General features: G+C 38.9%; 1 protein-coding gene and 1 pseudogene across 7 annotated transcripts in view; one reads left to right on the top strand and one right to left on the bottom strand.

Moving 5' to 3' along the window:
* The window catches only part of TBC1D19 (TBC1 domain family member 19), a 165998-nt gene that overhangs the window by 95197 nt on the left and 48148 nt on the right, over positions 1-22653 (top strand). For all 6 annotated transcript variants that reach the window (XR_014311089.1, XR_014311090.1, XR_014311091.1 and 3 more), the window contains 2 exons: positions 7157-7231; positions 10479-10541. Coding sequence is in view for 3 of the 6 variants with exons in the window: in XM_082728405.1 (XP_082584531.1) it covers positions 7157-7231; positions 10479-10541 (138 nt within the window). In the remaining 3 variants the exon portion in view is untranslated. The remainder of the gene's footprint in view (positions 1-7156; positions 7232-10478; positions 10542-22653) is intronic.
* Positions 14162-21844, bottom strand: LOC309863511 (small ubiquitin-related modifier 2 pseudogene; annotated as a pseudogene). Its single transcript has one exon. The product of its transcript is annotated as a small ubiquitin-related modifier 2 pseudogene (transcript).

Below are 22653 nucleotides of genomic sequence, written 5' to 3'. Positions count from 1 at the left end.
AGATGTTGCTGCGGCAGAGGTCGAAGAGGTTGCTGCCTGTGTTCTCCTCAAGGATTTTGATGGATTCCTTTCGCACATTGAGGTCCTTCATCCATTTTGAGTCTATTTTTGTGTGTGGTGTAAGGAAATGGTCCAATTTCATTTTTCTGCATGTGGCTGTCCAGTTTTCCCAGCACCATTTATTGAAGAGGCTGTCTTTTTTCCATTGGACATTCTTTCCTGCTTTGTCGAAGATTAGTTGACTGTAGAGTTGAGGGTCTATTTCTGGGCTCTCTATTCTGTTCCATTGATCTATGTGTCTGTTTTTGTGCCAGTACCATGCTGTCTTGATGATGACAGCTTTGTAATAGAGCTTGAAGTCCGGAATTGTGATGCCACCAACGTTGGCTTTCTTTTTCAATATCCCTTTGGCTATTCGAGGTCTTTTCTGGTTCCATATAAATTTTAGAATTATTTGTTCCATTTCTTTGAAAAAGATGGATGGTACTTTGATAGGAATTGCATTAAATGTGTAGATTGCTTTAGGTAGCATAGACATTTTCACAATATTTATTCTTCCAATCCAGGAGCATGGAACATTTTTCCATTTCTTTCTGTCTTCCTCAATTTCTTTCATGAGTACTTTATAGTTTTCTGAGTATAGATTCTGTGCCTCTTTGGGTAGGTTTATTCCTAGGTATCTTATGGTTTTGGGTGCAATTGTAAATGGGATTGACTCCTTAATTTCTCTTTCTTCTGTCTTGCTGTTGGTGTAGAGAAATGCAACTGATTTCTGTGCATTGATTTTATATCCTGACACTTTACTGATTTCCTGTACAAGTTCTAGCAGTTTTGGAGTGGAGTCTTTTGGGTTTTCCACATATAGTATCATATCATCTACGAAGAGTGATAATTTGACTTCTTCTTTGCCGATTTGGATGCCTTTAATTTCCTTTTGTTGTCTGATTGCTGAGGCTAGGACCTCTAGTACTATGTTGAATAGCAGTGGTAATAATGGACATCCCTGCCGTGTTCCTGACCTTAGCTTTCAGTTTTTCTCCATTGAGAACGATATTTGCGGTGGGTTTTTCATAGATGGCTTTGATGATATTGAGGTATGTTCCCTCTATCCCTACACTTTGAAGAGTTTTGATCAGGAAGGGATGCTGTACTTTGTCAAATGCTTTTTCAGCATCTATTGAGAGTATCATATGGTTCTTGTTCTTTCTTTTATTGATGTGTTGTATCACATTGACTGATTTGCGGATGTTGAACCAACCTTGCAGCCCTGGAATAAATCCCACTTGGTCGTGGTGAATAATCCTTTTAATGTACTGTTGAATCCTATTGGCTAGTATTTTGTTGAGTATTTTCACATCTGTGTTCATCAAGGATATTGGTCTATAGCTCTCTTTTTTGATGGGATCCTTGTCTGGTTTTGGGATCAAGGTGATGCTGGCCTCATAAAGTGAGTTTGGAAGTTTTCCTTCCATTTCTATTTTTTGGAACAGTTTCAGGAGAATAGGAATTAGTTCTTCTTTAAATGTTTGGTAGAATTCCCCCAGGAAGCCGTCTGGCCCTGGGCTTTTGTTTGTTTGGAGATTTTTAATGACTGTTTCAATCTCCTTACTGGTTATGGGTCTGCTCAGGCTTTCTATTTCTTCCTGGTTCAGTTGTGGTAGTTTATATGTTTCTAGGAATGCATCCATTTCTTCCAGATTGTCAAATTTGTTGGCGTAGAGTTGCTCATAGTATGTTCTTATAATAGTTTGTATTTCTTTGGTGTTGGTTGTGATCTCTCCTCTTTCATTCATGATTTTATTTATTTGGGTCCTTTCTCTTTTCTTTTTGATAAGTCGGGCCAGGGGTTTATCAATTTTATTAATTCTTTCAAAGAACCAGCTCCTAGTTTCGTTGATTTGTTCTATTGTTTTTTTTGGTTTCTATTTCATTGATTTCTGCTCTGATCTTTATGATTTCTCTTCTCCTGCTGGGCTTAGGGTTTCTTTCTTGTTCTTTCTCCAGCTCCTTTAGGTGTAGGGTTAGGTTGTGTACCTGAGACCTTTCTTGTTTTTTGAGAAAGGCGTGTACCGCTATATATTTTCCTCTCAGGACTGCCTTTGTTGTGTCCCACAGATTTTGAACCGTTGTATTTTCATTATCATTTGTTTCCATGATTTTTTTCAATTCTTCTTTAATTTCCCGGTTGACCCATTCATTCTTTAGAAGGATGCTGTTTAGTCTCCATGTATTTGGGTTCTTTCCAAACTTCCTTTTGTGGTTGAGTTCTAGCTTTAGAGCATTGTGGTCTGAAAATATGCAGGGAATGATCCCAAACTTTTGATACTGGCTGAGTCCTGATTTAGGACTGAGGATGTGATCTATTCTGGAGAATGTTCCATGTGCACTAGAGAAGAATGTGTATTCTGTTGCTTTGGGGTGAAATGTTCTGAATATATCTGTCATGTCCATCTGGTCCAGTGTGTCATTTAAGGCCTTTATTTCCTTGCTGATCTTTTGCTTGGTTGATCTGTCCATTTCAGTGAGGGGAGTGTTAAAGTCCCCTACTATTATTGTATTGTTGATGTGTTTCTTTGATTTTGTTATTAATTGGTTTATATAGTTGGCTGCTCCCACGTTGGGGGCATAGATATTTAAAATTGTTAAATCTTCTTGTTGGACAGACCCTTTGAGTATGATATAGTGTCCTTCCTCATCTCTTATTATAGTCTTTGGCTTAAAATCTAATTGATCTGATATAAGGATTGCCACTCCTGCTTTCTTCTGATGTCCATTAGCATGGTAAATTCTTTTCCACCCCTTCACTTTCAATCTGGAGGTGTCTTCAGGCTTAAAATGAGTTTCTTGGAGGCAACATATAGATGGGTTTTGTTTTTTTATCCATTCTGATACCCTGTGTCTTTTGACAGGGGCATTTAGCCCATTAACATTCAGGGTAACTATTGAGAGATATGAATTTAGTGCCATTGTATTGCCTGTAAGGTGACTGTTACTGTATATGGTCTCTGTTCCTTTCTGATCTACCACTTGTAGGCTCTCTCTTTGCTTAGAGGACCCCTTTCAATATTTCCTGTAGGGCTGGTTTGGTGTTTGCAAATTCTTTCAGTTTTTGTTTGTCCTGGAAGCTTTTAATCTCTCCTTCTATTTTCAATGATAGCCTAGCTGGATATAGTATTCTTGGCTGCATGCTTTTCTCGTTTAGTGCTCCTAAAATATCATGCCAGCTCTTTCTGGCCTGCCAGGTCTCTGTGGATAAGTCAGCTGCCAATCTAATATTTTTACCATTGTATGTTACAGACTTCTTTTCCCGGGCTGCTTTCAGGATTTTCTCTTTGTCACTGAGACTTGTAAATTTTACTATTAGGTGACGGGGTGTGGGCCTATTCTTATTGATTTTGAGGGGCATTCTCTGAACCTCCTGAATTTTGATGCTCGTTCCCTTTGCCATATTGGGGAAATTCTCCCCAATAATTCTCTCCAGTATACCTTCTGCTCCCCTCTCTCTTTCTTCTTCTTCTGGAATCCCAATTATTCTAATGTTGTTTCGTCTTATGGTGTCACTTATCTCTCGAATTCTCCCCTTGTGGTCCAGTAGCTGTTTGTCCCTCTTTTGCTCAGCTTCTTTATTCTCTGTCATTTGGTCTTCTATATCACTAATTCTTTCTTCTGCCTCATTTATCCTAGCAGTGAGAGCCTCCATTTTTTATTGCACCTCATTAATAGCTTTTTTGATTTCAACTTGGTTAGATTTTAGTTCTTTTATTTCTCCAGAAAGGGCTTTTATATCTCTCGAGAGGGTTTCTCTAATATCTTCCATGCCTTTTTCGAGCCCGGCTAGAACCTTGAGAATTGTCATTCTGAACTCTAGATCTGACATATTACCAATGTCTGTATTGATTAGGTCCCTAGCCTTCGGTACTGCCTCTTGTTCTTTTTTTTGTGTAGAATTTTTCCGTCTTGTCATTTTGTCCAGATAAGAGTATATGAAGGAGCAAGTAAAATACTAAAAGAGTGGCAACAAACCCAGGAAAATATGCTTTAACCAAATTAGAAGAGATCCCAAATCGTGAGGGGGGAGAAAGGGGATAAAAAGAGGTTCAAAAAGGAAGAAAGAAAAAAAAGAAAAAAGAAAAAAAAAGAAAAGAATAAAAAAAAGAAAACAAATAAGAAAAATATAAAAAAGAAAAAATATATTTATTGGATAAACTAGTTAAAAAACATTAAAAAAGAAAAAGGTAAAAGTTAAAAAAAAATTTACCAGAAGGCGAGAAAAAAAAAACAAAAAATGAAAAAGAAAAAAATTAACTGCAAGACTAAAAAAAATCACAGGGAAAAAGCCATGAGTTCCGTACTTTGCTTTCTCCTCCTCTGGAATTCTGCTGCTCTCCTTGGTATTGAAACCACACTCCTTGGTAGGTGAACTTGGTCTCGGCTGGATTTCTTGTTGATCTTCTGGGCGAGGGGCCTGGTGTAGTGATTCTCAAGTGTCTTTGCCCCAGGCGGAATTGCACCGCCCTTACCAGGGGCCTGGCTGAGTAATCCGCTCCAGTTTGCTTTCAGGAGCTTTTGTTCCCTGAGCGCTTTTCATAGAGTTCTGGAGGACGGGAATACAAGTGGCGGCCTCCTGGTCTCCGGAGGAGCCGAGAGCCCAGGGCCCCACTCCTCAGTGCGCCCTCAGAGAACAGTGCCTAGTTGCTCCCGTCTGCCTGACCTCCGGCCGCGCTCCGAGCTCACCGAGCCTGCGACCGGTTCAAGGTAACTCCGAGCTGCGAGCTTACTGTCGGCTCTGTCTCTGTAGCCAGCTTTCCCGTTCCAATACCCGCAAGCTCTGCGACACTCAGACACCCCCGATCCTTCTGTGACCCTGCGGGACCTGAGGCCATGCTGACCCCGCCCCGGTTTAGCCTCTGGAGCGATGTCCCTCAGCGGAACAGACTTTTAAAAGTCCTGATTTTGTGCGCGGTTGTTCCACCGCTTGCCGGGAGCCGGCCCCTCCCCCTGGGGTCTATCTTCCCGTGCTTTGGATTCACGTCTCCGCCAGTCCTACCTTTCAAAAAGTGGTTGTTTTTCTGTTTCCAGAATTGCTGTTCTTCTCTTCGATCTGCCGATGGATTTTCAGGTGTTTGCAATCTTTAGATAAGCTATCTAGCTGATCTCCGGCTAGCTGAAGTAGTCTCAGCCTGCTACTTCTCCGCCATTTTGACTCCTCTCTAACCTTTTTTTTAAATGACAATCAAAACCCTTACATATAAGTATATATTTATACAAGCATAGAAAAAGCTATGGAAAAATACAAACTACTAATAATATTACAAATACAATGCAAATAACATTAGTTTCTTTGGGAAGGCAGAATGGGAAACGGAAGGATTGTTACCTTTTTCTTTATCCAGCTGTAGATTGTCTTAGTTCCTTAACAGTCACATATCAGTTTGTGATTTTAAATTTGTTTGATTTTTTTTTAAGAGGCATAACTCTAGACTTACTAGCTTTTCCACTCTAGAAAACATTAAAGTATAATACTAGGCTCTTTGTCAGTTGTTGAGGATTGGTGTTTGAATTAGGTACTGTTCCTGTCTTTAAGAATGTTCTTCATTCTAGTGAGAGAAATGGATTCAATAGATACAGTGGAAGTTAAATAAAATAACAAAATAATTTTGCCTTAGTTAAGAAATCAAAGCATCATAAATAAGAGCAAAGTAAGGCATTTTTATTAAAATTAAAATGACTAAAAATAGCCAGTAAATCTCCAGATTATCTTTAGGCAAAGAGCATTTTAGCCCAAATCAGAGAACTGTGTATTAAGCATCTTTCGAGATTAAGAAATCATATTTCATGAAACATAGGGTCAGACACCATCCTGCTAAAGCAGCTGCTCACAACAGATCTTTGTCGCTAATGACCCTGTCCCTTACCTCTTACTTGTCTGAAGAAATGTTTTCAGAAAGAATCATACAGATTAGTGTGTAGTGGAGCTAAGCAGTGTTTGGATATCAGCAGAAGCCAGAGCGAAAAGTGCCTGAGAGATGAATGGAGGGATTGGAAAAACACAAGGGCCAGCTAAAGCAATGAGATGATATTTCCATCTGTCTTAAGACAGCTATTATCCATTTGATTCTTACCTTCATTCTATTTTTTGAATGCCCTGACCAACATTAACCTGATGCTTAACTGGATTATAGTCTCAAATCATTCTTCCCTCTCCCTCCCTCCTTTGCTATTTTTCTTTTCCCCCTTTTTTCTCTCCTTTCCATCTTCCCTCTCTGTCTTCTATATCTTATTATCTATTAAATTAAACATTAGCTTAGGGGCACCTGGGTGGCTCAGTGGGTTAAAGCCTCTGCCTTCGGCTCAGGTCATGATCCCAGAGTCCTGGGATGGAGCCCCATATCGGGCTCTCTGCTTCGCATGGAACCTGCGTCCTCCTCTCTCTCTGCCTTCCTCTCTGCCTGCTTGTGATCTCTGCCTGTCGAATAAATAAATAAAATCTGTAAAAAAAAAAATTAGCCTAATCTTTTCACTACATAGTGTTAATCAGATTTTATGATGTTATGGGACCATATTCTAATATTTTTAAAAAACTGACTTTCATATGCTATGTGATTGCTTTTACTTGCTGGGATTTTATTTTATAATAATTTAGATATTAGGAAAGCAGTATGGAGTGTCCTTCTGGGTTTCTGTATAGATTCCAGGCCAGGTTTCTTGGAATCAACTCTTACTACTTTTGTGGCCTTTGATAGCAAGTTGCTTTCTTCTCTGGGTCTGTTTCTCAAATACAATCGGGAAGAATAATCACTGAACTATTTTATTGGTATGGGATTAAATGAGTTAACATGTATGGTGGGTAAAACAGTTTCTGACATCTAATAATTAATAAATATTACTGTATTTGCTATTAAATAATAGTTAATTAGTTTAGCAAACATTGATTAAATACCCACCAGGTCCCCAATTCTTATCCTAAATAATAGGATTAGGTATATTTATTGAGTATCTACTATTGGCCAGGCATGGAGAATATAGAAGTGAATAAAATGAAGTCCTCTTGGTGTTTATGATACTATTAATGAATATTATTTATTAAAATTTGAGGCTGACTTTATAAATGTGACTGACCTTTAATTTTATGTGTTTGTCTTACTTTTAAATCTAGGATATCTTGTATTATGAGCAGCTTAAGACCAATGTAATACAACATGACCTTTTGGTGGACAGTCTAATCTATAAAGTAAGTAAAGGTGTACACAGTTTATTCACTTCAGTAATATCATTAAACAATCATTGTGAGTCTTTAACATATAGGACCTATACTTTGTATGATAATACATGTTAATCTTAAAAATAATTTTAAGTGATCATTGTACCTGTAAGATAAGGTTCATTTTCAAAATATTTAGTCTCCAGTCAGTATTATCCTCCTTCCCTTTGAAACTGTCCTCATGATTCTTTCCTGATACTCCCATTTTTTTTTTTTTTGATTAAAAGGATGATAAACATTCCTTTTTCCAATAAATTCAAGTTTTCCACACAAACCAAATAAAAATGCAACTGGAAAAATAAGACTATTTTTCAGAGTCAAAATTAGACTAATATTTTTATCTTATTTATCTAATGATTCTTTATCTAATGATGCTTATTCTCTTGCGTTGAATTCATTTTTATTTTTAATTTTTTTATAGTTTTGGACATCTGGTCAAGCACATGTCAAGTTTTATGATAGGGATACACTGAGTTTTTGTTCCAGGTATCTGATACTGAGTTGAATGTTGAGATATAGATAGTATAAGCATGGAATAGGATATGCCTGATTCTACATTAATAAAAGACTTGGATTTTTAATTTAGGACTTGAAAGATAGGGAAGAAGGGCATATTATTTCAGGCCTCAAAAATGGGAGAGAGAAAACACATTGAAGACCTGAAGATTTTTATGGGTAGAACTTGACCAAGGCTAATAACAATTGGCATTTAGTGACTATCTACCATGTGCCATACAGTGTTCCAAACTCTTCATATAGATTGTCCTTGATCCTGAAAGCTATCTTAAGAGTATCAGATACCAGCATTTAGGTATCATTTATAGATTAATGCATTTTTCCCCCTGAGAAAAAGCCATATGTTCAGTAAAATCATACATTAAAGATAATAGAGCTCCTGGGAAAAATAGTGTTGGGGTAACTTTTGCAATTTTATAACCAGAATACTAACAAAAACAATTATTGATAGTTTGGAAGATGAATTGGACAGCTCCAGCAGGCTACTCCTGCAGGAGTTACTAAAAATGTACAAATATAACGAAGTAGAAATGCTAACAGAATGCAGATGGAAGTGGTGTGCTGGGTCCCTGGGGCTGCTGTTAAGGTGGGCACAAGAGGAAGTATAGCAACTAGGAGATGTGTAGGCCAGGGGTGTGCCTGTCTGAAGAGAGAGCCCCTCATATGGTCATTTATTTTTAATTTTCTTGAAATGCAATTATAAAGGTTCATTCCTGTGCAGCCGCTGAGCAAAAGGCATTTTTCCTTTCTTGCCAAAGGTTCTGGTTCTACTCTTGCAATTTTGGCAACTCTGTTAAAAGAAAAGTTGCATATGAACTAACACAATTTCCATGTTATAACATATATTGTTCCCTTACCCCCCAGCCACATACTGACATGTGTTATAGCAAAATAGGAAGTTCTCTTCTTTTACCATTTTATGTATGGAGGAGGGAGCTGAAGTAAAGAAAGATTAATTAGCTAAATTCACATAATAAGTAGCAAAGTCAAGATTTGAATGTAGATAATCTGACTTCACAATCATACTTTTTAAATCACTATTCACTACAGGAAGCAAAGTCTTGACTCTCTCAGAAGTTTTACATAGGTTTGGATCACAGATACTATTGTTAACTGAGGTCAGTTAGTCACGCTCAGGGGATTATTTTAGCACTAGCCAAAGAGATTTTCAGGTCTCTGAGACCTTTCAACCGCTTTTTCTATTCAAACGAAAGAAGACTCAAAAAGAAGTTCAGAAAGTCAGGAGGGGCTAGCATGAGAATTCTCTTTGCTGCCAAGATGAATTTCAGTTTGAATCAGTAAAGGAAGAGGTAAACAGTTTGTATTTGAAAAATTAATTGTAAGTTAGTAGAATCAATCCTGACTGTCCATATAGCATGAGTATTTTTAGGAAGATATCTGTCTCTGGTTGTTCCTGACTTGAGTGTGTTGAGTTTTGCTGATCTTTTTGGAGCAATTCCAAATGTTATTAAAGTCAGCTTTTGAAGGAATGGGCATTTAAAAAAAATTATTTGAAGTTTCATTAAAGCTCCCTGTGGCAAAGACTAATTTTTAATTTAACTGAAAATAAAACAAAATTATGTTATTGGTTGAAGGAATGGATGGAACAAGGCAATACTAAATTTAGAACATCACCAAACCCTTCCTAAGCTAAATTATTAAATTGTTCTCTCTGGACTGAATTTTTTTTTCCCACAAAGTTGCCTCGTGTCCACACTTTCTACAGTTTTGCACCACCTACTATGACCTGACAGTTTATACCAGAGTTTCTCGACCTTTTCTTCATTATTAGCTCCCTAAAGAGAAAAACTAATTTTTCTCTAATATGAAAAAATAATACCAAAGAGCAAGATTTAGAGGTCTATAAACCATTGTAATAATGAAATTTTTTGGCCTCAGAGAGCTAATTCTCACCCCCTTGGAGGTAGTGTCATCCCTATTGAGAATGCATGATCTCTATCTCTACCTGTATTATCTTCTGATTTAGAAGACTGACCCCTTTCTTTTCTTTTAATTTGTGTCTTTAAATTTTTCTAGACTTAGCACATATTCACTCCCTCCAGGATCATCCATGATTCATTTCATCCTCCCTTGATTGCTGCTTTGCTCAATACCCTGGTTGAAATTTGTAGATTGAGCAATATTATCTTGGATTTCTTTAATTTTTCTTTCTAACTGTTCCCATATTTCTACTACATATGTTTTCTTGTTGGTGTGATTATAGACTTTTTGAAGGTAGCAGTTGTTTGTTGGGTAATATGCAATGACTTGCAAATGAATAATCGCTGTCATGTGAAAGATGTTTGGTATTTCAAGGTAATGGCAAGAATGTGAACTTGAACAGTAGATGATGATTTTGAAACAGTAACTTAGAGCTAACTTGTTATGGTTTCTTCTGGTTGTTGTGATATATCTGCTTTTCCAACTTTAAGACACTAAAAAATCCAACTAAAGAAGATAAAGATTAAAATAAATAATAAGGAATTGCTAATGGAACCTAAAAAGTTGTGAACAATTGAGGTCCAATAATGTGTCACGTGTATTAGTCAAGTAAATTTATAGCAGTGATGAAATCTGACACATTTATAATCATACATAAGTAAAATCATTACAGTATTATTTCTAGATAATGCATTTATGTCATAGTACTATAGACATACTCCTTTAGGTTCTTTTCTATGCTCTCTACCTTTAATTATAGGATGTGAAGTTGACAGCAAGCAACGATGATTATTATTTTGTATTTGAAGATTATTTGTATCAGGTAAGACAAAAAATCAAAATATATAATGTCCTTGTTTTAAGTACTCTAACTCAGCATACTTGAGGAGGTATCTCTGTTTTTAACTGAATCCTCCTGAAATTTAAGCCACATTGGTTTTTTATCAAATATTCTAAGTTTAGAATAAGGTTAACGTTTATTCTTATGTGGAATTGTGTGGGAGATTAAGAGTTCTCAAATGAGTGTTTGGACTGTTTCTTTTGGTCATATTTGCTATGACCAAGAGAGGTATAGGCACAGAGCCTTATATTGGGTATTAAATTCATACTTAAGGGAACCCAAGATATTTAGAAAAAGCATTTTACATGACACTTTTCTATTACAAGTATTGAATAAATAATTAAATGTTTTGAAATCTATTTGAGGTGTCTTGATTATTCTTTGATCATTTCATGTACTGATGTTGTAGATGTTTTGGTCCTTACCTAAGTCTTTTTCATATCTACTAAAATTAAAACATTTTATCATAAGTAGAAAATGTATAATTTCTAAAGAATTGCCTAGATGGTATTCTTTTTTAAAAGATCACACATAGATATTAATAATTTTATTTTGAGTGTCAATATAAATGTCATGGTATAAATATCTAGTTTTCACAAAGTAATTTCAGCTTGATTAAATATAAATCAGTTCCAGCTGTTTGGATTAGCAGATTTCTGTTAGTAATAGTGGTAGTAGTATGCATCTATATAAGAAAAAGAGTTAGAAAAGAATCTCTCAAGGTTTAATTAATCATTCATTCAAAGAACTGAAATCCAAAGACTTCATTGATAAAATTAAAGTTTAAAATAATCTAGAAACAAATTTAAGAGGATTTTAATGATTTCACATATGTGATTATATTTTTTAGTTTAAAAAATAATGTTTTAAAATTCTATTTTTAATATAAAGTCAGTTATTAATTAAAATTTAGAAAATACAAAAATCTGAAAGTTTATTTACTTATGGCACCAGTATTATACCCCAGTGTCTAATTGTTAGTAATCAGTTAAATTCTGAATTTCATTTATAGATTGTTATTTTATTGATTACCTCTAAACTTAAGAAAATTGAATGTATGCTATCACTTTTAGAAGAGTTGCATGGAACCATCCCCAGCAGAAGAACCATAACTGGTGAAAATTATTTTAAAAACAGAAACATTTTAAGTATCTGAAAATGGTCCTAAGGCTATCTATCAAATCAGAGAAAAAAAAAAGAAAGAAAGAAAAGAGAAGAAAATTGCTCAAGAGAAGCTAAGTCCCAGGAAGAACAGTCTGTGGCACTTGAGCCAAATCACTCTCTCCTTCCCCTCACCCCCAGATCAGCAAGACAGAAGCTTCAATTCATCTGAGTGTGACCGAGAAGATGGGGCTCCCTTTTCCTTTAACTTCCAGTCAAGGGCTACAGTAGCTCTACAGAAGGTGTACGTAGCTAGTATTTCTCATATCCTTTAGCTCTTTGTTGCAGATGCTAAATTCCAGAATATTGCTGCCAAGAAGTCATAAGCTCCCTTGTTCCACCTAGTCTCCACTCATGGAGCAGGCATCTGCCCCAAATGCTCTACCTGCTCTCAATAGGCTGAGAATACTGGAGCCCCACTTCCCTCACCCCAATTTGCTTATAGGGTGGTAGTTCCTCACTGGGAGAGGCAAGCTGAGAACACTAGAAGTTACTGTAGCCAACCAGTGCCCTTCTCAGAAATCAGAAGTGGGCCACTGTCCCTACCCCTAGTTCCAGAGCAGTCACTCAAGAGATTTTGTCCAGGGACATAAGAAAAGAGACTAATGAAGCTGTCCACAAAGAACTGACCTTAAATGGAATGTGGGAAAGTTCAAGCTTAATGGGCTTCTTAAAACAATGGAGATTTTACCAATAAGCAATTAAGAGGAGGCAATTAGCTTCATAAGGGTAATGAGCTAAAACTACAAGCCACCTACTTTACCAGAGAGACCAGAGAAAAAGACAGCTGGAAAGAGCCTTGCCGGGGTAGGAACAAATTTCAAAGACTGGCTTCAAAAATGACTTCAGTAAAGGATTCAAAATTTAATTGTGTCACACTGTGGTACGATTTATGCCCAAGAACATTGTTTTAAACAGTAGAGCATCACCTAGCAGTTAGTGGAGCTTAACATCTGGTTGTGATACAGGCAGGGGCAGAAAGCTTAGCAGAGAGGTCAGATAGAGGGAGACAATTAGAAGAGCCCTTTTAAAACTTGTTATTGAGGAATGACTGCATAGGCAAGGCTGTGCCCTCTGACATACATCAGAGGCTTCACACTGTGTGAGAAATGAACTTCAATAAAATATTCCAAACAAGTCAGTAAACAAATAAGCAAACTCACGGTTGATGGAATCTCACTTATTTATTTTTGTTTTTGTTCCTTGTGATTTTGGCATTATATCCAGGAAACCATTGCCAAGACCAATGTCAAGGAGATTTTCTCTATGTTTTCTTCTAGAAGATTTATGGTTCAGGTCTTAAATTTAAGTCTTAAATTCATTTTAAGTTTATTTTTGTGAGTGATGTAAAACAGGGGTCTAATTCCATTCTTCTGTATGTCATTATTTGGTTTTCCCAGCACCATTTATTGAAGTACTATCCTTTCTGCATTGAGTAGTCTCAGCTCCCTTGTCAAATATGACTTGACTATATATGCAGGAGTTTATTTCTGTATTCTTTGATTCTGTTCTATTGGTCTCTGTGTCTGTTTTTATGCCAGTGCCATATGTTTTGATTACTGTAGCTTCGAAGTGTAGTTTGAAATCAGGAAGTGTAATGCCTCTGGCTTTGTTATTCTTTCTCAAGACTGCCTTAGCTATTCGGGGTCCTTCGTCTTTATACAAAGTTTTAGGATCAGGTTTTCTATTTCTGTGAAAAATGCCACTGGAATTTTGATAGGGATTCCATTGTATCTGTAGATGGCTTTTGGGTTATCAGTATTTCAACAATGTTATTTTTACTGATCCATGAACAGGGATTTTTCATTTCCATTTGTGTCTTCTTCAGTTTGTTTCATCAAAGTCTTACATTTATCAGTGTAAAAAATCTTTCCCTCCTTAGGTAAATTTATTCCTTAGAATCTTATTCTTTTGTATGTTATTGTGAATGGGATTATTGTGTGTGTGTGTGTGTGTGTGTGTGTGTGTGTGTGTGTGTGTTGTGTGTGTGTGTGTGTGTTTGTGTGTGTTTTAACTGCTTTGTTATTAGTGTATAGAAATGCAGCCGTTGAGCACCTGGGTGGCTCAGTTGGTTAAGTGTCTACCTTCAGCTCAGGGCATGATCTCAGGGTCCTGGGACTGAGCCCTGTGTTGGGCTCCCTGCTCAGCCAGGAGTCTCCTTTCTCCCTCTTCTTCTCCCTCTCCCATTCTCTTATGCTCTCTCTCTTTCTCAAATAAACATATTTTAAAAAAAGAAGTGCAACTGTTTCCTGGTGTTGGTTTTATATCCTGCAACTTTACTGAATTGGTTGATTAGTTAGTTCTAGCAGCTTGTTGGTGGCATCTTTAGGATTTTTATGTTTATTAGTTCACATTGATGCAGGTGGGCTGGGTCTGAGGACTCAGACCCTTTTAGCTAGTCCTTGGCTTCACACAGGATGGAAATCAAACATGAGCCAGAAGGAGGTGAAAGTAGAGTTTATTGAAGGTTGAGAGAACAGATACAGATGGAGAATCTGGGTGACTCAGAAATGAAAAGAGGGAGTCTTTGCTTGGGATCTGAGGTTTTTATTGATGATTGTGGTGTGGTGCATGTGTCTTCTCAGGCATCCAGAAACTGATCAGAATGAAGACAGGGTTCAGGTGTCCATCATAAGTCACTTATTCCCTGGAGCCAGGGGTCTTGGCATCGGGGTGTTGGTGGCAGTGGTCTTTAATGTACACATAATGGCCTCACCCGGTCATTCCTTAGATAATATCTGTCGTGCTGGAAGACTCCAGAGAAATCATTAACTCTGCCCCTTACAAGGAGGACATACATTAAGGTATGTATAGGGCAGGGTGCAGGTTCTAGCAAGAATAGAAGACAAAAAAGAAGCAAAGGGGAAAAAGAAACTAACTTTTTTTTTTTCTTTCCCCTCCTCATGGGACCCCTTTGATTTCCCTGTCTCAATCCCTGGTATGCGATTTTCATACTCCAATTCTTCTTTTTTTTTTTTTTTTTTAAGATTTCATTTGTTTATTTGACAAAGATCACAAATAGGCAGAGAGGCAGGCAGAGAGAGAAAGAGAGAGGAGGAAGCAGGCTCCCTGCCAAGCAGAGAGCCTGATATGGGGCTCGATCCCAGGACCCTGGGATCATGACCCAAGCCAAAGGCAGAGGCCTTAAACCACTGAGCCACCCAGGTGCCCCTCATACTCCTATTCTTAAGGGGTGTTGAAGGGCGAAGGTCTCATCTTCTGTAGCTTCTTCAGGCTGAAAGGGATTGTAGACCCTGCCTATTGAAACGCATAAAAATCCCAATTAAATGAAGGGTCCCTACTTGTAGATTGTCAGAGCTGTTCGTGAGGCCGCGAACGCCTCCTAAAGAATATCCGTTCTGATAATTTTTCTGACATATTTATGCAGAACATGCAACAACAATAGCTCCCACAGCAAAGAAAAAACCCTAGCAGAATTATTGCTACTACTACTAAAAGAAGTTTTTTCCACCAAGACCATATATTTCCACTAAACCAGGAATAAATCCAATCATTGAGGGAACTAGAGGAGTCAGACATTTCTTTAATTTGGATGTTCATGTCTGATAAAAGTTTAGATACATTAGCTGAGTTATCTGGGATATATACACAACATTCAGTCTTAATGATAGCACAGGTTCCTCCTTGAGCTGCTGTTATTATGTCTAAGGCCATCCTATTTTGTAATACAGCCTTTCTCATTAATGTAACTTCAGAATTTAATAGCCCGATTGCCAGCATAGTATCATTAAGGGCATGTCTGGTATAGTTTGTGAGGGCCTCTACGTGCCACATTATATCTTCTATTCCTACATGGGGCAGGAAAATACCTAATAGGTGATCATACCAGTGGAAGACTGACCGTGTCCAGCGATGGAGTAAATGGGGATAATTTGCAGGCATAGGTAATTTTTTACGCATTTTCCCTTGTATCCAGGGAAAGCCCAGGGTACAGCGCCCTAACCATCCAGGGGGTAGCCACGGCCACAAATTTGTGCCACATAGCCATTGAGTTCCATTAGGTGCTAACCATCTGATGCCTGGTCGTCTCATCCAGTCAGTAGCAAACCAATCAGTTGCTTGTAAAACAATGGTATGGGTACAGACTTCTGGGGGGAGCCATCCTAATTTACGGGTGCTATTAGGCCAGGCATCATAGGAATGATTTCTTTGCTCCCAACATAAAAGAGCTTTCTGGTTTAATTGGCCTATGGTCGGAGTAAGCCACATAAATTCATCCCATACTTGAAAATAACCATCCTCAGTGTATCTCATATTATTAGACTGACTTGTTGCCCACAATGCGTTCTTATTTTCAATCTTAGAGTTGGCATATTCAGTCATGATTTTGACAGTCTGGGTGTAGGAAAAAGGTCTTTTATGGCCTGGAGAATTCCAGGTAGTGTTTACCATAGGCCAACAAGAAACATTTCTGTTAGTGATAGAGATGTCCCTGTATATGCTTGAATCTGGATGGAGAACCATATCCTTTACATATTGGTGTAAGTATTGCCAGTCTGTGCCTTGTAAAGGAGAAACCCACCATGGGAGGCCTGAGGTGCTGGATAAAGGGAGGAGGCCACAAATCCAGCAGGAACTTTTCTGTAAACTGTCAGCATAGTGTTGAGCCCAATGCAAAAATAAATTGGGGCCAGTAGTTTTACCTAGAGATAGGTAAGTAAAGAGTAAATTCAGAAAAGTGAAAGATTTTAAAAGTGCCATCGAGCCTTACTTATTGGTCCGTCAGAGCAGCAATTTTAGTCTTTTCCTCAGGTTCTTAGGCGTGGATGGATGCTAGGAGCTTCAGGTAGACACTGCAGCAGGTATTTTCTTGAAAAGACAGTTTAATTCGTTGACAGGCTCACAGGCATGTGTGTCCCTTTCTTCCCATGGAGGCAGTATCAGAGTTGGCTCCTGCAGAGACTCAGGGGAGACAGGTTTGATTCTGGACAAGTGAACTCAGCTAAAGATACCTTTAAGCTGTACTGCTCTGGGGGTGCTGAGTCAAAGTGGATAGGGCCATTCCCACCTTGGTTTGAGCTGACCTTCTGGTGACCCCTTTCTCCATGTTTTTAATGATATCTTGCTCCCTGATGGCATTGGCACAGACTGTTTGTCTTCAGCGGGGTTTGGAAGTACTTTATTCCCATACTTTTGGAGAGACTAGTGCTTTACCCAGACTAGTAATATATTTTAAAATGTGATTGGGTTCCTCAGCAAACCATAAAGTTGCAATGAGAAAAGGTCTTCCGTATGTTATTGCAAAGGGGTTCAATCTAAGACTCCCCTTTGGAGCCACTTTTAGTGTTAGAAAAGTAATCAGCAACATCTACACCATGTTCCAGGAGTTTGGCAGAGTTTTGCCGAAGTTCATTTAAAGATGTCGTGCATTTTGCCCACTTCTCCTGAAGATTGAGGCCTCCAAGACAGATGATCACTGAGTCACTGATAATTGTTGTGTTATTTTAACAGCTAAAGAGGGTCCATTGTCACTTTGCAAACTCCAGAGAAATTCAAACCTAAGTATGACTTCCTTTAATAAGATCTTAGAAACCTCTAAAGTCCTGTCTGTCCTAATAGAGAAGGTCCCTATCTACCCTGTCAGCGTACCCACATAAACCAGCAAATAGTTAGATCCCAGAGAAGGCGGCATTTGAGTGAAGTCAGTTAGCCAGTCTTCCCCATGGTAAGTTCTTCTAAGCTGAACTGACTTAATTAAGAGGGAAGGCATAGGATAGGACCTTGGGTCATTTCTGACACAAATCTCACATGCTCTGGTAACTTCTGAGTGGAGTCATGGATTTACTTCGTTCTTTTCTCTTCTTTCCTTCTCTTTTCTTTTCTTTTTCATTTTACACAAGAAGTTTATTTAAACAACAAGATGCTTGCCTTGACAGGAAAACAATCTCGGATTCATTTCTTTTAGAGTAATCTATCCCCACTTAAAGATAGATCGCCTTAACATGTAACAGCTACATACAAAAAAAGTTATAAAATTGTCCTTGGTTTTACAATGCTAAATGAAAAACATCAAAATTCTCCAATCAAACAAGCAAAGATGTCTTTTTTGTTCTTTTTTTGTTAAACTGTGAAAACAAAACAACTTGCTGGAATATAAAGTTAAGAGCTGACTGAGCCATGAATTTCGGAAGGAGGGGGTATTCTCACAGAACCAGTATTTTCCCGTCTCAATTTGATGCCGATCAAAACATACCATTGGCCATTTAGCTAAAAAAAAAAAAAGTGGGGGGGGGGGGTAGTGTGCTTGTGCACATATCTGATTACTTTATGTCCACCAAGGGAGGGAATGAGGCAGGAGAAAATGTAAGAATAGAGAAAACTGTACTGCAGTAGTCAGGGTGTGATGGGACCAAATTGCAGTTTTCTAACTGAGAATGTCTTCTTGGTCAGGAGGAATGGAGTCCTGGAATAAAGTAGCGAGTTCCCTTTTAGCATATGCCTCCTGTCTGCTGCTGGAACACATCGATTATATCTTCATCCTGCATCTCCAGCAGCGCTGGCGTGTCTGTTTCCTTGATCGGGTGCCCATCAAATCGGAACCTGACCTGCGTCATGGACAGACCCTGTCGTTCACAGTAGGCTTTCATCAGTTTACTAAGTAGCGTATGCCTCTTAATCTTAAAGTACACCATAGACCCATCCTGCCCCGCCACCTTCAAATGAATATGATTGCTGTTCTCAGTCGTGACTTCTTCCTTGGGCTTTTCCTCGGCCATGACGAGCACTGGAGTCTCCTCAGCTGCTGATTCACCAGAGAGGGGCCAGGTCCACACCGAGCGAGCACACAAGCAGCACCAGGAGTGGCAGAAGAAGGCTTAATTCTTCTCCATGGGAGTGCCTTGGGAAGTACATATTTGTTATTTAATATATACCATCCCAGTCGTTTTCAGATCCCTTTTGTGAGGCCCATTGAGCCTCAGAGGGAGTATACTTTGGGTTTCTTTCTTGCAAAGGACCTTCTGGAAGCTAAAACCTGTGTAGCAAGCTCTTTCTTCCTTGCTGCCCCTTTTGCTATTCTATCCACAAAATCATTTCCTGTACTCATTATGGTTTGGTCTGTTTGGTGTCCTGTACAATGTATAACTGCCCCCTCCCAAGGAAGCTGTATAGCCTCTGATAATGTTAAAATTTTCTCTTTGTGTTTCATGGGGAGCTTTTTGAATTTGATAGTATCCCTTTTTTCCAGATGGCTGCATGGGCATGAAATAAAGAAGCCATATTTAGAATCAGGATATATATTTAACTTTAACCCTTTATCTAGCTGTAGTGTTCAGATTAAAGCAATCAGTTTGGGCTTTTGTGCTGAAGTATGGGGAAGGAAAGATTTTGCCTCAATTATATTCTGTAGGCTGACAATAGCATATCCAATTTTTCTGGTTCCTTCATGCATGAAGCTACTTCCATCTGTAAACCATTCGGCCTCTGGATTGGGCAGAGAGTTGTCCTTTAAATCAGGCTTTCCTGAAAACATGTGTTGTTCGGTGTCTGCACAGGAGTGGGTTAGAAGCTCCTGCTTGCCTTCATCAGGTAATAAGGTAGCTGGGTTTAAGCCTCCACACATCTGGAGGGTTAGTTACATCAGGGGTGTCAAGGAGGAGGGCCTGATACCTCACTAACCTCTCTCCTTTTAAGGATTTGTGCCCTTTGGCTTCTAAAACCCCTTGGACTTGATGTGGAATCCTGATATCCAGATGTTTTCCTGGAGTAAATATGCTAGCTTCTCCAACTAGGTGGGCAGTCACAGCCACTGCTCATAAACATTCTGGCCATCCTTCTGCTACCAGAACTAATTGTTTAGAGAAAGAAACTACTAGTCTAGGAATGGGTCTGAATGTTTGAGCTGAGACACACAAAGCTATTCTTTTTCTTTCTCACACATATGAGGTGAAGGGTTTTTCCTGTTTGGGAGCCCAAGATAGGAACAGTGCTCAGTTTTTCTTTCATACCTTTGAAGGCTTGGTGGCAGTCATCATTTCATTCCACGGTTCTAAATCACTACCTTCCAATGCTTTATAAAGGAGTTTGGCTGGAATCCAAATGCAACGAAAGCCTACCACATTTAAGAAGGTTCTCAATTGCCTTTTTGCTTGAGGTATTAAAATATTCAGTATGGCTGATTTTTCTGTTCTGGTCCAGTGTCTGTGCCCCTGGAGTGAGGACATAGCCCAGATATTGAACCTTCTCCTTAGAAGTCTGGGTTTTTTGGAGAGGTACTCTATCCCCATTGTCCTGAGAAGTTAAGGGTAAGGGTTGTGTTTTCATCAGAATCCTCTTTTGTTGGGCTGGCAGTCAATATATCACCCACATATTGGAGTGGAGTTCCATTAATCAGTTGTAAATCCCCCTGCTCCCCCCGCCATTCCCTTTTTAATGCATTCCCAAACAAATCTGGGCTGTCTGTGAATTTCTGATGCAGCACTGTCCAGATCAGCTGAGAGGTCTCACAAGTATCAGGATCAGTCCATTCAAAAGCAAAAAGCAATGGGGAGTCAGGGTGTTCTGATATGCAGAAGAAAGCATCCTTTAAGTCTAGTACCATAAACTAATTTGTATCTGGAGGAACTTGTGTCAGTATAGTATAAGGGTTAAGGACTATAGGATGAATAGGAATCATTGCCTCCATAATTGCGCTCAAATCTGGGTAAAACAGTACTTCCCATTTGGCTTCTTAACCGGTAGAATGGGGATATTGCAGGTGACTGACAAGTTAATAACCCATATTTCAAAAATTTCTTAATTAGAGGCTGAATACCTTTTTAGGTATTCTAAGAATATTCTACATGTTGTCTTAGGGAGATAACAATGGGTAAAACATCATTGGCTCACCTGGGAACTTCTGTTTCCCATACATTGGGCATTATTCTGATTGCAATATGGGATGGTATACTGTCTGGCACATAAATGTTATTTACCACTTGCATGTTCAGGCCATTATCATTATAAACTTGTTTTGTCTACATTTGGGTCTGTCAGTCCTATTTGGATGATAGCTTGTGGCTTAACAAGTGAGTTGCTCCCAGTAAGGGAGTAGGGCATTCAGGTGTCAGGAGAAAGCTATGTGAAAACAAGAGACAGCCCATGCTACAAGCTAGTGGACAAGTAGATTGTTCCACCTGTGGCCATCCATCTATTCCAGTAACTATACAGGAGTGCTGGGGTAGAAGCCCATTAGGCTGAGTCAGGACAGAGTAAATGGCTCCTGTGTCCAATAAAAACTCAATATCCTTACTTTCCCCATCAGAGATGGCCCGAGGCTCTTGGTATATTATGTTGAGATGTTCAGGAAGAGTCATAGGGAGAGCTCAGGACCCTTCAGTCTTCCATAACTTTGGCCAGCAAAAGTTTTGGGACTGAACCCACCTTCCTTCTAAGATGGGGATGATCCTTTTTCCAGTGACTATCCATCTTACTGAAGGCATATTGATTAAGACCCAGCCTTTTGTGAGCGGGGGCTCTGGTGTGCCTTTGCCCAAGTCCGGCTTCACAGGTTTCCATATACAGTGATCACCAGTGCTGTGGCCAAAAGTTGGGCATGGTATTTATGTTGGACAAACTTGTTCTCCTTCTCTGCCCTGTCTCTATTATTAAAGACAGCAAAAGCCATATCCAATAATTGGTTCATAGGAGTTTGAGGCCCACCATTTGCCTTCGGTCATTTCCCCCTGATATCTGCTGTAGATTGCAGGATAAAATGCACAGTGAACAGTGACTGCTCTTCGGGAGAATTGGCATCTGTATTGGTATACTTCTGGAAAGCCTCCACCAGAGAGCCTCTAAAGAAAGCTGGATTTTCATCCTTTCCTTGAGTTTCTTTCCTTACTTTATTGAATTCACTGGCTTAACTATGCATGGTCTCATTCCCTCCTCTAAAGTGCAGCAATGAGATGATAAGGTCTGTAGGTTTCCCCCCAAGTCAGATCAAACATCAAAATCAGTTACAGGATGTCAAGTGCCTCCACTGATTTAGGAACTCAGGCCATGCAAACTACATTGTCCTTTGGGGTCCTGATACAGGGCCTTAAAGGTAACCCAGAAGGTACTTCATTCAGTTTCCTTTCCCTCTTACAGTATAAATCAAGCTGTAAAATGGTACTGTAATTGAAAATCCCATTTGCAGGGTTTCTTGGTCCCCAAGTGATTCTGGGACCAAGCCCCATTACAGTAGAATATTAACTTCTTTTTCAACTTCTCAGCATAAATTGTGCCTAATCATGTAAGAAACAAATGGGAATCTGTGGGAATGCTCATTCTTGCTCCCATTTAGGACTGTAAGCAAGGAATCAGATTAGGGCACAGCGAGGATAAAATTCTAGGATAATATTGTTCAGATTGCCAGAGATCTAAGGCAGAGGAAAAAGTCATTGGCTACAGTGGCCCTAGCCAAATGAATCAAAAGCCATGGAGTTTCCTAGAAACCGAAAGGAAAGATAATCTCTTAAGGATAGAGAAGTCTGCTAATGCTGAATACTATGGTCAGACAATGTAATTACTCAATGATGGGGTGAACAGTGGGTGAAAAAGGCAAAAATTCAGAGGGATAGATACAGGTGTAGAGGAGTGATAGGGTCTGGCATATTGAGCAAAAGGGTGCAAAAGATTCTAGTTTGCCACATTTCTCCTCCCTTATCCAACAAGATGCCATGTGTCTCATCCCTATAAGCTGAAAACCCACTGCCACTGGGGACACCAGGACCACTCTTTATTATGTGTGTGTGTGTGTGTGTGTGTGCGTGTGTACGCACACACACATGCCTGCATATCCCTGAGTGAGCCAAAAATTGATTACCATGGTTGGGCAGAAGTTTTTCTATGGGACCACACCTGTCTCAAATAATCTCTGATACTCCCCTTGGTCCTTAGTTGTCTCAGAACACCTTTCGGCGGGAAGGAACAAGTGTCCCTTTTCTTTAGA

Source organism: Mustela nivalis, assembly GCF_964662115.1.
Source record: "Mustela nivalis genome assembly, chromosome: 4".
In the NCBI taxonomy this organism is placed as follows: Eukaryota; Metazoa; Chordata; class Mammalia; order Carnivora; family Mustelidae; genus Mustela; species Mustela nivalis.
Note: the sequence above shows the minus strand (reverse complement) of the source record. Positions and strands in the feature narration are given on the sequence as shown.